At 50.4% G+C, this 15,396-nt stretch overlaps 1 protein-coding gene across 2 annotated transcripts in view; it reads right to left on the bottom strand.

The window, feature by feature from the left end:
* Positions 1-907: 907 nt before the first annotated feature.
* The window catches only part of TBC1D16 (TBC1 domain family member 16), a 28,959-nt gene continuing 14,470 nt past the window's right edge, over positions 908-15,396 (bottom strand). Inside the window, exons 4-12 of one of the 2 annotated variants that reach the window (XM_009643568.2) lie at positions 9,588-9,785; positions 8,670-8,817; positions 7,497-7,664; positions 6,652-6,800; positions 5,765-5,899; positions 4,540-4,726; positions 3,224-3,403; positions 2,542-2,688; positions 908-2,001 (exon numbers count right to left, since the gene is read on the bottom strand). In XM_009643568.2, coding sequence (XP_009641863.2) covers positions 1,756-2,001; positions 2,542-2,688; positions 3,224-3,403; positions 4,540-4,726; positions 5,765-5,899; positions 6,652-6,800; positions 7,497-7,664; positions 8,670-8,817; positions 9,588-9,785 — 1,558 coding nt within the window. In that variant the 3' untranslated portion in view covers positions 908-1,755. The remainder of the gene's footprint in view (positions 2,002-2,541; positions 2,689-3,223; positions 3,404-4,539; positions 4,727-5,764; positions 5,900-6,651; positions 6,801-7,496; positions 7,665-8,669; positions 8,818-9,587; positions 9,786-15,396) is intronic. The other variant, XM_035899300.1, reaches the window with a different exon arrangement.

Below are 15,396 nucleotides of genomic sequence, written 5' to 3'. Positions count from 1 at the left end.
CAAGAGACAGTTGTGCAAGAGAAGCAGCGTGGCTGAAGCGAGAGGGAGCGAGACAGCCAGAGAGGCTGGAGGACTTCGTACGCCACGCAGAGGGCTGCAGCAAAGCCGGCACAGCTCGCTGTCACCTCGCCTCCTTTTTCATTCTTACAAGGGAACTATTCCCCCGGCTCCGTTTGGCACAAACCTGGCTGAGGACACACCTCTGGATGCCACTGAATTTGGTAAAGACATTTGGCAGCGTGGCTGTGCTTGAGGCCCCAGCTCTGCCTCTAGTTGGCAAATTTTCTGAAGACAAGAGGAGAAACATGTTGTCCTTTCAAAAATACTGCCGGGGAAAGCTGTGCGTCAGATGGAGCCCCGCAAAAATGACTGCCACAAACCAAGTTTCATTTTCGCTTTGGGACGGGGAAGAGGGTGCGCTGCTGGCACCAGCTGGAGAGCCCGCAGCCCACTGGGAGCCTATGTGCCACAGCCCATGGCAAAGCCAGGGGAGGGCGGTGAATATTCAGTATTGAGAAGAGCCAAAGGAAACACATTGGGAAACGTACTGGAAACAACAGACTTCCGTAAAGAAGTGTCTGAAGTCTGTAGTTGTCGGTATAAAGAAACAGCTTTGCTGTAACGTCATGGAGAAGTAAACCTTGAAAGGTGTCTACAGAATTCCCTACCTACAAGCAGTGCTTTAGGACCCGGGGCTGCACACTTTCTGTGCAAATGGGAAAAAATCATGCCAGCCAGCATAGCGTATAAAACCAGAAAAGGCAGGAGACGAGACCTTTAGGGGACCAGTTCTTCCTTGCCAACAAAGCAGACACCTTCCCTGCAATAGTCTGCAGATTTATTTTTGGCAGATTGTAATGCGGGTAAAATTCAGTATTGAGAAGAGCCAAAGGAAACCCATTGGGAAACGTACTGGAAACAACAGACTTCCGTAAAGAAGTGTCTGAAGTCTGTAGTTGTCGGTATAAAGAAACAGCTTTGCTGTAACGTCATGGAGAAGTAAACCTTGAAAGGTGTCTACAGAATTCCCTACCTACAAGCAGTGCTTTAGGACCCGGGGCTGCACACTTTCTGTGCAAATGGGAAAAAATCATGCCAGCCAGCATAGCGTATAAAACCAGAAAAGGCAGGAGACGAGACCTTTAGGGGACCAGTTCTTCCTTGCCAACAAAGCAGACACCTTCCCTGCAATAGTCTGCAGATTTATTTTTGGCAGATTGTAATTAAAATAGTCTTTATGGCTTTAGAGAGAAGCCACGGAGCTGCACGTTTTGGTTGAAGCGGAGAGCGCGCGCGTGTGGAATGCTCGGGATGAAGGGACATCGCAGAGAGAGGCCTCGCCACAGCTCTGCTCCTTCCACCTGGCCCACAAACGCTGCTGCTGGCACTTGGCTCTCTTTAGTGTGCTCATTTCTCATCAGCAAGTAACAAAGTTCTGGTTGCTAACCAGTCCGATCCCAGAGGCAGAGTAAAAAGTCCTTGTTAAGACCTAGAAAAGCTTCATGTTTCCAACACAATCGAACGCAAACACGTGCAAATGTTGTTCCTGGTTTGACGCGTTTGCTCAAGTTCCACCACCAGTGCACTGGAATTCGCTTTCTCTGCAGAGCGATTTCATTCCCCATCTGTTCTCCACCTTTCAGTCTTCTCAGGAGTCTTGACAAGCTATCCCTCCATTTTCGTCCTCCACACTTTTTCCTGTGCACATCCTTCCTGCCCTTCCCTCTTCCGCTGTCACACCCTGTTCCTCCCCAGCTATTTTCGGAAAGCAAAGACGTCCCGTGTTTTCAAGCCTCTCTTGCCTTCGCTTCCTGGTTTAGGAGAAGACGCTTCCGCCAGTCCCCCGTACGGGCAGCTCTCGGACTCGGGGTGATGGCCAGAGCACTCCACGGCGGGGATGAAGCCACTGTCCCACATCCCTGTCCCACACAGCTTGCACAGGTCGTGCAGGCTGCAGGGGATGCGGGGGAGCAGGTGGAACTGATAGAGCAGGCTCCTCGCCTAGAGGGGAGAGAGACAGCGCCATTCGCCCCTCGCCAGAGGACAAGCGTGGGGAGCAGAGGTAGCCCGCGCCCTCCCGTCCCATCCCCTTGTTTAGCTACCTACTTTAGAATAGAGTCAGAGCTGCAGCAAAGGAGCCCCCCTCCTGAAGACAACCCTGAAGGCTAAACGAGGCACTGGGGACACTGCCGGGTGGCAGGAGCGGCCGCACGCCGCAGCACAGCCCACGGCCTGCTGTCACCCCCAGCCCCAGACGGACCGGGGACCGTGGCACGAAGACGAACGGCTCTGTCTGCCGCTTCCCCTCGGTACGTGCAAGGCTTATCCCAACCACACCGTTACCTCCCAAGCACTCTACACTGCCTCTTACTTCTGCAAAACTGGTCTCCAGGCAAAGAGCAGCACCCTGCCCTCCCAGGCTCCAGCAAGCAGGGGGATACAGGAGGTGTGGAAGATGCAGCATCAGTCCCCGATTTTGTCAACGCTCTGACTCATCTCTTGGAGCTGAGGCTCAGCCCACGTCAGCCCGCGAGTGTTTACCTTCCTGAGTACAAGTTCTCCGTTCATGTGCATAGCCAGGTTGCCGAAATGCAGCAGCATCTGGTCCGTGGCCAGCTGCTGTTCGATGACGTCGTCCCCATAAATCACCACGATGGCCACACAGATAAAGAGGTGGAAATAGTCGGTCTGCAATGAGAAAAGAGGGGCTGGAGTACAGCAGGTGGAGGCAGAGGTTTGACTTAACCTTCCCACCCTCCACAAGCACGTTCCTAGCAGGGATTTTGTGCTCCTTCCAGTTCTGCCTAATGACATTCCGAAAGCGAGCTATCGGTGAATTCTGAATCACAGCTGAGTCAAAGCCTTTAGAGCATGGGAGCAAGGTTTGGACCACAGCTTTCAAAGCAGACTAGTGATTTTTGGGAAGACATTTCCCAGCTGTGAAAGAGAAGTCTGAACTTCAGAACTGGATGTTCTGCACTTTCTAAAGGGCCTCCTTTTGAAGCCTGGACATCCTCAAGTAGGAGAGGCAGGTGCCCATCTGCCCTGCTACACAGCTAAACCTCTCTGATCATTACAGACCCTCCGTAACACCTACTTATTTTGGATACTTTGCTACTAAGAGCCTTTAAGGAAATTCTGCAACACTGGCTGAGACGGTGAGGGTTCAGCAAAGGACGCGGTGCTGCCTGGCATGCACGGTGCCCATCTCCAGCTCTCTGACCTGATAGTGAGCCCAGCACGCTTCCCACATGCGCAAAGCCTCAGCATCTGGAAATTCACGTTTGAAACAGAGGAGGATCCAACGGTGACAGAAAAGCATCTGCAGGCCGTCCTCTCCCAAGGAAGAAAGGTGCTGGTAGAAGCGTGGGTGCATGAGCCGTAGCAGCTCTCGCAGGTACATCTGGAAGAGATGCTCCGAGCTGAGCCGCTGCCTGGTGCAGGAGGGCTCGCGCCGCCCTCGCCCGCCAGCCCGGGGAGCCCCCCACCGCCTGCCAGACCTGGGCTCCCGCAGAGCTGCCCGCCGTCCTCCCCTCTCGCAAAAAGCTCCGGCTTTACGGCCTGTTTATTACAGCACAGCCAGGAGCACGCTTGGGTCTATCGTTAAAGGCCAGAGCTCAGCGGCCACGGCAGCTATTTCACAAGGAAGGATGGAGGGTGAAAAGAAAATCCCATGGCAGCTACATTGTGAAAAGGAAGAAGGGGAGAGATTCAGGCTGAGGAAAGCGGCTAGAGCCTTAAAGACTAGAGAAAAGAAAGGACACAGCTATCTCTGGCAATACTTCATTTCAGCAGAGGCCAAGCAATGTGGAAGTGATTTTGGAGAGCCTGACTATACAGGCACATTGCAGTGCATAAATCTGTACATTAACTAACTGCGCCTCACCAGCAGCCTCCCACAGGGGTTCCACCACAGGTTTACCACTTTAAATTGGTGCCATCATGACCTGGACAGGATTGTTCAGGTTTAGAATGGATTTTTCAGGATCTTAACCAGAAAACAACTGACATTCATGTTAAAACCTAAAAAATTCCCATTTTAAAACAAGTTCACCTTATTTTAAGAAACTCTGTCAGGTATACAAGGCTTTTCATTTGGAGATAATTTTTAAAACCTATTAAAAATATTAAGACCTTAAAAAAAATCCCACAAAGAGGGCTGCAGCTCAAACAACTCCTCTGCCTCATTCACACCAAATGCCCCGGAGCCAGGACAAAACCGAACCAGCGAGCCTTCCCTGCCTGCGAGAAGGGCAAAGAGAAAGCAAGCAGCATCCTAAGTAGACTTGGGCACCAAAGATTCCTTGAATAAGCACCCTTTAGCATAGCCAAGGTAACTTTACTCCGACAATTTATTGGCTATAACTGCCTCTGGAGCGCCCAGATCACCCAGGATCAATCTTATCCATCAGGTATTTTGTGGCTTTGGAATTCAGCATGCTGGAACCCAACGGCCCAGCCTTACGGCGTTCTTCTAATCTGACCGGGGAGAGGAGAAGCTAAAGACAGGGCTAAAGGGAGCTCAGCATGCAGCCTCACCAGCTGTTTCTCCATGTCCTCATCCCGGGGTGAGCTGATGAAGATCGTGTTCTGCATCAATCCTACAAAGCACCAGAAAGTATCCGACTCATCTAGGACCTCTGCCAGGAGCGGGGCAACCAGGTCGGACATCCCCTGGGAATATCCAATTGTTGGGTTAAATACTGCATAGTTCAGCAAGATCCTCCTGGAGAAGAGATGCAAACGGAGAGGTGAGCCGCAGGGGGGGCACGTCACAGCCCAGCCCAGCACCCTTTCCCTTCCACCCCAACCCCACCATACAGGCTGAGCCAGGCAGAGGGCAGAAGAGCAACAGATCATCCCTGCCATCTAAAAGATTAACTTGCAATTGCACCCGGAGGCTTGTGAAAAGCCTAGCAAAGATACACTTCCACTATACCTAACTGGAACTCTCATTTTTTAGGGTTACAACATTTTGCATCAATCCAGAGAGGCTCCTGGATGGACAAGAACTCCGAACAGCAACCTAAGGCACTGGATTTGAACAGAACTCCTGAGGCTCCTGTTTTCCAACTGCAGGCCGGCCCACCGGGAGCAGTGCAGGAGGAACAAGCAGCGCAGTCCATCTCGGGTACAGAGACACACGACCCTGCTGTACTTTCACACATACAGATAAACCCTGCCGCAAACATCAGTCCGGTGAAAGAAACTCCAGGAGAAGGTTTTGCATACACAGACCAAAATATAAAAAGAAAAGAAGAATTTAAAAAGACTTAAGAGGACAGAAATGAGGGGCACAGGGGAAAGGAGAGATGATGCTTACACATCCATGAGGCTCCAAGCCATATTCTTACATGAAATCCAACTGTTTTGTAGGCACACAGTTACAAGTCGCACACCCACAGAGCAGGGTCTGGTGGGCTCGTCCTCCACCCCATCAGGAGAACCACAGACCCAAGCAATTGCCCACAACCCTGCTGCAGCACCCATGACCTTCCCATAGCCACAGAAGGCTCACACCTCTTCTGTGCCTTCATATGCAGGGAAGCAAGGTGATGGGAGCAGGGTTATTTTATCAAGAAGTAAACGGCTGAAGCAGCAGTGAAAGCACTGGAGAAGGAGTCCTTGGTTTTGCACCGTACCACTTGGTATGCACGGTGCTCTTCAGCTGTCCCAAGGCAGCGACCTAGGCAGCCTGGGTCAGGAGGCTTACCGGGTTTTCTATACATTCAGCTGTTTGGGACACTAGAATCAGATACCTCACCTCATCATTTCCACATTTGGGTTGTCCTCCCCTCGAAAGAACTGGTTGCTGCGGTCAGTCCTCACGACGTCTTTATCTACCGTGAACTGTACTTTACGCCAAAAATCCTTCTGTTCGTCCGGAGTCATCGAAAGCCTGAAAATTCAGCAGCAACAGGAGTGGGTTGCCAAGAGAAGATTATGATTGCCACAAGGAACAGAAAGCTTTATTTCAACTTTAGTTTTCAGAGAAAAACTATTCCTGTACAGAGTTGTCTCATCACCTGGAAAACGGACAAGCAGCTCTGTTCAGAACAGCAGATTTTCTCTCCAAACAGATGACTCGGAAGGAGCCTCCTGGGTTATGAATGGGGTGAGGTGATGTGTTTTCTGCGAGGAAAGAACTTCCCACTTCGGAAGCAGTGGGACTCTGCTCTCCACTGCTCCTTCTGGGTGGCACATCAGAACGCACCGCTCTATTTTCATTGTCTCCTTATTAAAAATACCACCGTCCTCTCCAGCTTAAATGTACCCACATCTAGTTCACAACATACAGTTGTTGCAGTAATAACTTCCATGAATTAGAGATCCCTTCTTCTTCCCTATTTTTGCAACCAGATATATTTATAAAGAAACAGAAGATCCCATTCGCCTCTTCAGTGTCCTAAACCGAGCATGCCAAGCTTGTAGTCTTGCCCATGAGATAAGCTTCCCTACGCAGTACCGACGAGCCTGTTTCAAGACCCCGGGTAAGACAGCATTTGAGCTATGGTATCAGCTCCAGACCCTCCCGCGGTCAGGTGTACAGGCCAGGCGAAGGAGGCAGAGACTCTGCACGTCACCAGCGGCGTGACTGCGACGTCAGGCCTGGGGAGATAAGAGCAGCAGAGGATGAAGCCGCTCTGTTACCTTTTCTCCTGGATCTCCAAGTACTCTTTCCTCTTCTGCAGCCTCAGTGCTTCCCTCTCTTCGGAGGTAGACTCGTAGCTGTAGTAGTGCAGCAGAAAGGGCCACACCTCCCCACGGATGGAAATATCAATCCCACCAAAGAAAATGGCCTGGAAGAAGGAGCAAAAGTTATGACTGGTACAGTTTTAACATTCCCCAAAACAGCAACAAGAAACTGCCCGCTACTGTGCTTTGGTGGCTTTGCAGTTCTTTGCTGACAAGTGAAGCCTTGATTCAAGCTCCTGCAATTTGCACATGTTTAGAGGGAAAGTGCTGGCCTTCTATTCCCAGACAAGACACAAATCGGGCTCATTTCAATGTCAATAACCCCCCCTGGAGAGGCTCTATGATTAACGTGTCGTTCTCATGTCACGGCTTAATCCCCAATCCTGGAGACGCTGCATTTCACTGCAAACTTCTCTCTCAGGACCTGGACCCAGTGGTGCCCCACAAGCCCCGCGTTATTTCATACAGTAATCTCAATTTTTCTTTCTTTGCTTTGCTCACGATGTATTTTGCAAACATGTCCATTTGCACTGGACACTCTGGTTGCTAATCCCAGCCGGCAGCAGAAGCCGGACAGCTCGCCCTCCTGGGTCAGAGAGATGCTCTCCCGTCCCGCCTGTGGCAGACTCATCTGCAGTCCCAGCAAGACCTCCAGCCAAGCACCGTACGCCAGTCTTTATACTCTCAAACACCCAGCTCTTGCCCCCAGCGCGAAAGGGAACTCTTGCAGCTTCCACCTGGGGACTCGCACTCTGCGGCAGGAGAGAAAGGATGAAACGTGCCGCGGCCAGCCCGCTCACCTTCTGCAGCTTGTACTCCTCCTCCACCTGCCCGGATTCGTTCAGGTGATGGAGCCAGGCAGACACATCAAGACGCTTGTACGCGTTCTCCTCCGGGTGGGTTTCCGAGGAAGGCAGCTTGGGACGGCGGATAGAGAACTGCATGCACGTTTTCTCATCAGTAAGCTGCTGAACGGGGGAAAACAAACCAAAAAAACCTGGAGGTAGGAGCCAGAGATAGCAGCAGAGTATGAAACCCAGCAGTTTTCAGAGCAGGAAAACCTTTTTGCGTGGTTCGTCTAGGATTAAGCACTAAGGCGCTGCATTTGGGGAAGGTTTTTTTTTTAAATTCCAACCATGACAATAGTAAGAGTGATTAGAATAATTAAAAACCTGAGCACCACAAACCAGCTTCGTCTTAAAAAAAAAAAAAAAAAATTGTTTCCATTCCTCCCCCAAATCTTATCCCTGACCTGAAACATATGATTGGCCATATACAAAGGGATTGCTGTTAGGCAAGCAGGGAACTGCACTGCCAGGCTCTCTAAGGGCACTCATGATCCCAGTGCAAGACTGCAGCTGACATTTAATTTAAAAATCAAAGGTTGTTCAATGCAAAAAGTGAGCCCATGCGACCATAATAAGAAAAGCAGCAGGGGGCTCTGTGGGAAGGATGGAAATTTAAAAATCACTGTTTCTAATAAGCACATACAGTATCTTAAACAGATAATTAAAGAGCTCTTATCACATTTGTATGTAGATTGAACAAAATATGGCAAGATGCCTTGTCAAAACATTTTCCAAGGCAGTGTGCTACGCTTCACAAAATGGATGAAAGCCTCTGACAGAATTTCAGACCTACCACTGCAGATTTCCCAGCCACCTTACATGCCTAAAGCATAGCGCTGACCTGTCGGGTCTAGCAAAATAACTACCTAAGCAAGTCTTCTGGATTATCTTTCCCCATATTCCACAGGCAGAACAGGAATGGATGGGGTAAGCAGGTACAACAGAGACCTTGTGTCCAATGCACAGCTGCATCCTAAACAATGTCCAACGCGTTGCAGCTTTCTACCTAACGTGATGACGTGAACTCATAGCTTCGTTTCCCCAACACGCTCCCCTGGCTAAAAACCCAAGTGTGAAGCATCTGCTGGGAAAGCCCTCTTTGCCCCACGAGCCTTGCTCAGGTACCTGGTCCTTGAGATGGGTCTCTGTGCAGTACTTCCATTGCTGAAACACCTCGGACAGTTTATCCAGGCCACCATGGTGAAAATGGAAGATCTTGTACTGGCTCTCCCTGCTCGCAACAACCAGTTGTCCACTGGTGCATGCCTCATCACTGTGGGACAAAACAACGGGGGTGAACAACCTGCATTTATTGCCCAGGAGAACGAGAGGCCCAGCAGGGAGGGGACACTTTGGATGAGAGAGAGTGGAAAGCACATTCCAAAGAAGCATAGCGTCGGGCTGTCCCTTAAAACAGGGCGCAGAAGTAATTTTACAGCTCTGGGGCTCAATGATCCTTATGGGTCCCTTCCAACTAGAGATATTCTATGATTCTATGACATGGCCATAGTGCCCATTTTCCCCAAGAAGCTCCACTCATGCTTGGTAAGGGCACTCTTTTACCCTTCCACCATGCAAAGGCATTAAATTTTGTCTTCCCTGGAGAACAAACCCCCAGGAAGCCTGCCCCAGCAACATTAAGGCAGAATACAAAGTCAGCTCCTAGCGATGAGCGGACTCTGTCGCATGCAGCACTGTCTAAAGAAGCTGGGAGTGAGAGCAAAAAGAAAGAGTAAAAATGTTTTTAATAAGTTCTGTAATAATTTGAAAGATAACTGAAGAGGCTGAGAGCAGCAAGACCCTAGAGGAGCCCCGGCGAGGAGCAGGCAAGGGAGAAGGTACCATCGATAAAGAGATGTTTTCTACACCTCCAGGTTATTTTAAACCTTTTTGGTAAGATAGCTAAGAGCAACCTTTACCTTACTAGGGAAAAAAAATCCTTTAGGCCCCATAACTGGGAGGAGCGCAGAAGCCATCTGCCTCCGGAGCCCAGCGTGCACTGACCCAGAGCACACACGAATATCACAGGCAGCGATACGTTACCTGAAGAAGAGGCGAAGGGATCTCATTTGTCCCAGGTCCACTCTAAAGACACCACAGACCTGCTCTAGGGCAAACACCTTCTGCTGCTCGTCCCATCTGGTGCTCTGCGTTTGCCCATTATTCTCCTGGAACTGGGCACTGGTGTCAAGGCTGGAGGCTGAGCTGGTGGAGCAGGTCATGCGGTTGTCACACGTGTCCCTGCAGACAAGAGCGCGGAGGAGGAAAGCCCCGCAAGACATCGGTTACGACTGCAGTTACACGCAATAACCACAAATGCTCCAGGTTAACAATCCTTTGACAGAGCTCTGAAATTGGAATTCAGTGCAAGTCCAAGGAGTCAGTGACCGACAGCCCACATAAGAGATAAATTATTTTTATTCAAATTAATTCCCTACCATCCCCAAAAATAATCCTATTTTTGGTCTGTTCCTGAACTCTGCACAGAACCGGGGAGAGTGAAAATCATTCCTGAAAACGCTGACTTTTGAGAAGGCAAAATTAAGAAGCCCAGAGTGGGAACGGCCCGTCCCCGGCTCCTTCTTCGCAGCACAAAGACCGGTTTGGGGATGCTGCCAGGCCAGCAGACACCTGCCTGCCCTCCAGCCCATGCCACGGAGCCCAGAGCTGCAGGACCCCTTCAAGCCATTATGCCCCTGGGATTGATGACCCCTTGGGATGGAAACGTTGGGCCCTTGCAAAAACACGACTGCAGAGGCAGAGGTGCTCGACAGGCTGCTTCGGCTGCTCCAGCAGCACTCGGCGAGTGGCTCCCGAAGGAAAAGCCTGCTTGCCCCACAGCTCAAGCAACCCCTCAGCACGCAGCCCAGCTGTGCCACACCGGGCCGGGGACAGGCGGAGCCAGCGCGTTCAGACGGCCGCACCGACTGGGGATCTCACCTGGCAAATTCCCGCAGTGACCAGTAAGACCCAAAGATATTTGCCCTGAACTCGAGCTCCTCATTGCAAGTGGACCTTAACAAGCCTGGGTCCATGTGTATCAACTTCAGACAAATGGTTTCTGCTTGCAAACTTGAAACTGGGGAGAGTTCAGGAGCGGGAAATTACACACGAGCTCTTTGAAAGCGAACCCAACCGTTTTCCAATACGCTAGGAGCTCACCGCGCCCCAGATATTTATCTTTAAGAGTAAACTGAGTTTAGATTAAAAAATCCCACATGCCCGCCACCAGCCCTGATCCCAAAAGAAAAATATCACTACTTTGAGAATTAAGTGAATCTGAAACTGTGAGCCCTTGGTTCTTAAAAGGCCAATACATGTGAACAATCTCAGCGCAAGCTCTGAATGGGTTCCGCTGTGAAATCAGGGTTTGCAAAACAAGGCAAGTAGCAGGTATAAAGACAGCCCCCTGCAATGCCACTTTATGCAATGTTTTCTAATCCGCTTATCTAACAATGTAGGCACTGAACGCTGAAAATCACACACTCAGCATGCATCTGCAGCACACCACATCAGTATGCTTTCCAAGCCTGGCTACAGCGTCTCTTCCACAGGGACGAGCCTTATTTGCAGCATCTACCCATGGTTCAGGTCATTGCATTCCAATGGACAGGTCTCCGGACATCCCAGTTAGTTGTGGGTTAAATTTTTAACCAGGCCCCCGCGAGCCCCCCAGTTCAAAGGTATGACTCGAAACCTTAGCGCCCACACGCATGGAAAATAAATCCCCGAGCGCCCTTCTCCCGTTCTGCAGCATTATGCAGATGAGACCAAGTCTGGTTTACTTGCAGCCAAAAGAGCGGCTTCGCTACTCTGTTCGTGAAGTTCTGCTGCTCCATTTTTCTGAAAGAAAGCATCAAAGCAAAGCTTACGTCCAAGCCATTCGGAGGTTGAGATCTCAGAAGTGACACGGCAATATTGCCATGTGAGCAGGGATCCTACGACATGCCCAAGCTCACTCGCAGCGGAACGACAGCCGTTTTTCTCAGGTAGGCACTGGGATAGCCCCGGTCTGACGAGTGCAGCCGTGCACCATCACCGGCACCCTGTAAATTCTTCCATGAAAATTGTACTGGCCTTTGTGCAAAATCAAGCGTTACTTTCTGATAAAGCTGCAAAACACACCACTTTCCTACAACATCCAGGATCTCACGTTAAAGCAGAAGTAACAGGAGTCCTGGTGCAAGACACTCGTGCTGGACTGCTTGCTGTAAGCAGCTGGTATTTATGGAGCAACACTTCATAACAGCCACAGCTGGTTACACAGGATTTTCCTGGAAGGGATGACTCAAACTAGCTCAAAGACTGAGCAGAGGCAACCAATTTTCTAAAACTCTTGCAAAGACGAACTGGTCGGTACGACCAAGAGCTGGAAGACGCCGTTGGCTGCGAGGATCGCTGTCCCTGTGGTCCCCTCGTCACAGAGGCCAACGTGCCTGTTCTTCAAGAGCATCATCTCAAATGGCCGGTGGCAGAGAGATGACTGCCAGGAAACAATATTTACCAGCAGAGGTGGGCAGGCTCGCCTTCGTCCTGGGGAATCGCGTAGCTCCTCAGTACGGAACGCTTCTGCCAGCTGCAATTACTTGCTACGTAACCCAAATCCGCTTCAGATACACAAGCAGCTACCCGAAGACTCCGAGGCTGGAGAGCCCAGTCACAAAGCTGCTGGCGATGTTGTATTTTCTAGAAATGCTTCTTCAAGTCAAATGTTTACAGTTCACATTTAGCCACTAGTTACAAGCTCATACACGCATCCAACGTACATGGAAGCAGTCTGAAGCAAGACGTTTAAGTGGATTTACCCTTTCTGGAGAGCGAGAAGCCAGGGAGGGTAAGCACAGTGCTTCCGAGTGTGCAGCCCGGGGAAACGCCAACCTTTTCATTGATGTAGAAGATGAAATCTGAAGGAGACATCTGTGCACCCCATGCCTTCGGAGAGGTCAATAAGCACCTACATTCATACACAGAGAGAGCACCACCTCGTACGTGGGTGCACACTGAGTCACTGTGGAAATTAAGACAAAAAGCCTCACTGTGTTTCAAATTACTGTTTCCCGTATATATTGACTGAAAAAAATGGAAATGATTCGGATCTGTTGGACTACTTTTAAAAATAGTTTTCGTATTGAGATCATCCTGTACTGAAGTGACAACAAGTAGCACGTCCAATGCTAATTTTGTGGATTTTGGGGAGTCCTCTAAGTAGGCACACAGATGCAAGGGAAGAATTCCCCGATTTGTTATATGTCGGACTATTACATCCGTTAGATGAGGGCTTTACACCAGAGTGCCCTGCAAAAGCCGGGAGCTGAAGCGCTGCAAGGCAGATAGCTGGAGGAACATTCCAAAGAGACTTTGGGTTGTGGGATCCAGGAAAACCAGGGTGCCAGCTAGCATGCAGCACTGCTCAGCAAATCAAGAGAACAAGTGCAATGGTCTACGGGAATAAAGGGGACAGGGAAAAAAAAATAAGGAGGATTAGCAAAACCTGAGGCAGGAAACCCATGGCCGTGTTCATGATTCCACTTAAGCCTCTTCCCCTTCCCGAAACCCCCGTATTTTTTGTCTCAAAATACATCTCGTTCTTGCTGGTGAGCAAGGCTGGGTGCTGATGTATTTTCTCCACTCAGCAATCGACTACAACAATCCCCACCGCATCTACATTCCTCCAGCTTGGCAGCCCCCAAGAAAGCCAGTGCTTGCGGAAGGCAGCCACCGTCCTCCTCCCACCGCACGGGAACTCCCTCGTATGCCCGATCCGCGGAGGGCAGCCAGGCTGGGCAAGTGAGATTTTGGACGGGTAGTAATGCAGTGATGGGACTTGAGACGCGCTGTTCGGTCAGGGCATTTGCACACACCTCCAGCACAAAGAGAGGGAAACCGGTTATTATTTCTGTTACGGAGCCAGGGCAGAGACCCGCACCAAGTACACGGGAAGACTATTTCAGCAACAAGGATCTAATAACTCATTTTACGACATGATGTGACAAATGTAATTACAAGAGGGAAAGGGGCTGAAGATCACAGCCGTGATGTGGCAGCGCGCACCGCCCGATTCCCAGAGAGCCTCTGGGAAGCGCCAAGCCCCCCTCAGCTGGGCTCTCCATCACCGCCGCGCCGGAGCACGCCTTTGCTAAGAACCGCTACTCCTGCACGCCGGCTTGTGAGGCACCATTTACAGACAATAAGTATCATCATAATGTCTGAGCATCCATGTAATGGGAATTACATGCCCTTTTTCCTCCCCGGGGGCTAGCATTTCTCTGTCTCTCCACTATTCCCCACAGGCACTGACCTTCTAGGTTCCTCTTCTTTCCAGCAAGGTGAAATAGCTCGTGGTGGCATCAGCTGCCTACAACGTCCCAGGCAGATAGCTCCAAATAAATAATCCATCAATAAAAGTTCAAAGCTGTCCTGAAACGCCTAAAAATTGAGAGTAGCGCCTGTACAAAGTGAGGCAATATCGGGCAGCTGGAACCCAAATCTTGTGTTCTGATTAAAAAAAGTGTCCTTGACAATTTACATATATAATGAGCTGTGAAACACGCTGACTTCAGCGACGTATAAAAGACGTGCACAAGAAAACAGACTGGTAATTTGAGATTGAAAAAATATTGTCGAAATGTTTCCGTCTGTTCCGAGTCGCGCTGCAGAGAGGGACTGGGAGGGCATGGCGGGGTGACAGTGAAACGCCGCAGCCGCGCCGGCGGCTCCCAGCTGATCAGCACAGACGAGTAACGGGGCTAACGACTGCGTTAAATTCACCCTTTGGCTGAAAATATTTGGAACGTGAAATTCCTTTGCCTCGGAGAGCCCGGACAGAATCGGTTTACACTGACCTCGGTGAACAGGGAAAAGGCGTTAGATAGTCTGGGTGAAAGCCTAACCAGAGCCTCTGAAATCAAACGTCAAAGCCTCCTGCTGTGGAAGCGCATCCATACGCCTGCAAACGCGCGGGAACAAACCCAACAATTCCTCCTGTTTGTTGGGGAAAGCTGTGACCAACGGCCCAGGACGTTACAGGACAAAGTACACGGCCGTCAGCGTGGGCTTTCCGAAGCTCTTCCCCAGGCTTTCCATTGATCTGTTTGCTTTCAAAACATAAATTTCCCCACCCTGAACTGCGCTAAATGCTATTTAGTAGCTAATTAACTTTCTGTGCCGAAAACCTCCTGTAATTGCACTTCTTTCACCTTTTTCAGCCCGTGTCCTCCAGGGAAGCCGAGCTGTCCTACGGCATTTGTTCTGCTCATTTCTATCTCGCAGGCACAAGTTCCTCCCTGACACCCGGCTGCCAATCACGGCTGTGGAGGTCACCGGAGACCAAATTAGGAGCACTCTGCCTCTGACAAACTTGCTTTGCTTAGCTTGCCGTAAAGGGAAAATAAAAGGTTATGAAAAATAATTGTATCCTTTCAGGCCCAGCACCAGGAAGCGGCTTCACCAGCGCTTCTGGCAGTCAGCGTACCATCGTCGGTCGCTCTTCGCCCCGCGATGTTATTAACGATATTTGGAGCGGGCTGTTTACCTCTCGGAAGCGCTGGCATCCCTCCCGCCGCCCGCACGGGAAAAGAGCAGGAGGGGGTTTGTGGTTCCCAGCCGTGGGCCACCTCACCGGCGGGGAGGGCAGCAAGGTCTCCATCCGCCCTCCGACCTTGGGCTGTAACAGCAAGTTCAGGGCCGGGGCTCTGAGTTAACGTCGGCGCTGCGAACACAAGCCCGACAAATAAAAAACATTTTAACACAATGGAACGAGGGGCTCGGGGAAACCCGATTATGCAGCTTTGCCTTCCGATAGGCGTAATTGGTTTGTCCTTGAGAAATAAAGATCAAACCGATTTGTTATGCT

This window comes from Egretta garzetta, unplaced genomic scaffold (assembly GCF_000687185.1).
Source record: "Egretta garzetta isolate BGI_Z169 unplaced genomic scaffold, ASM68718v1 scaffold131, whole genome shotgun sequence".
NCBI classification, from domain to species: domain Eukaryota; kingdom Metazoa; phylum Chordata; class Aves; order Pelecaniformes; family Ardeidae; genus Egretta; species Egretta garzetta.
This window is presented reverse-complemented; position numbering and strand designations above follow the sequence as displayed.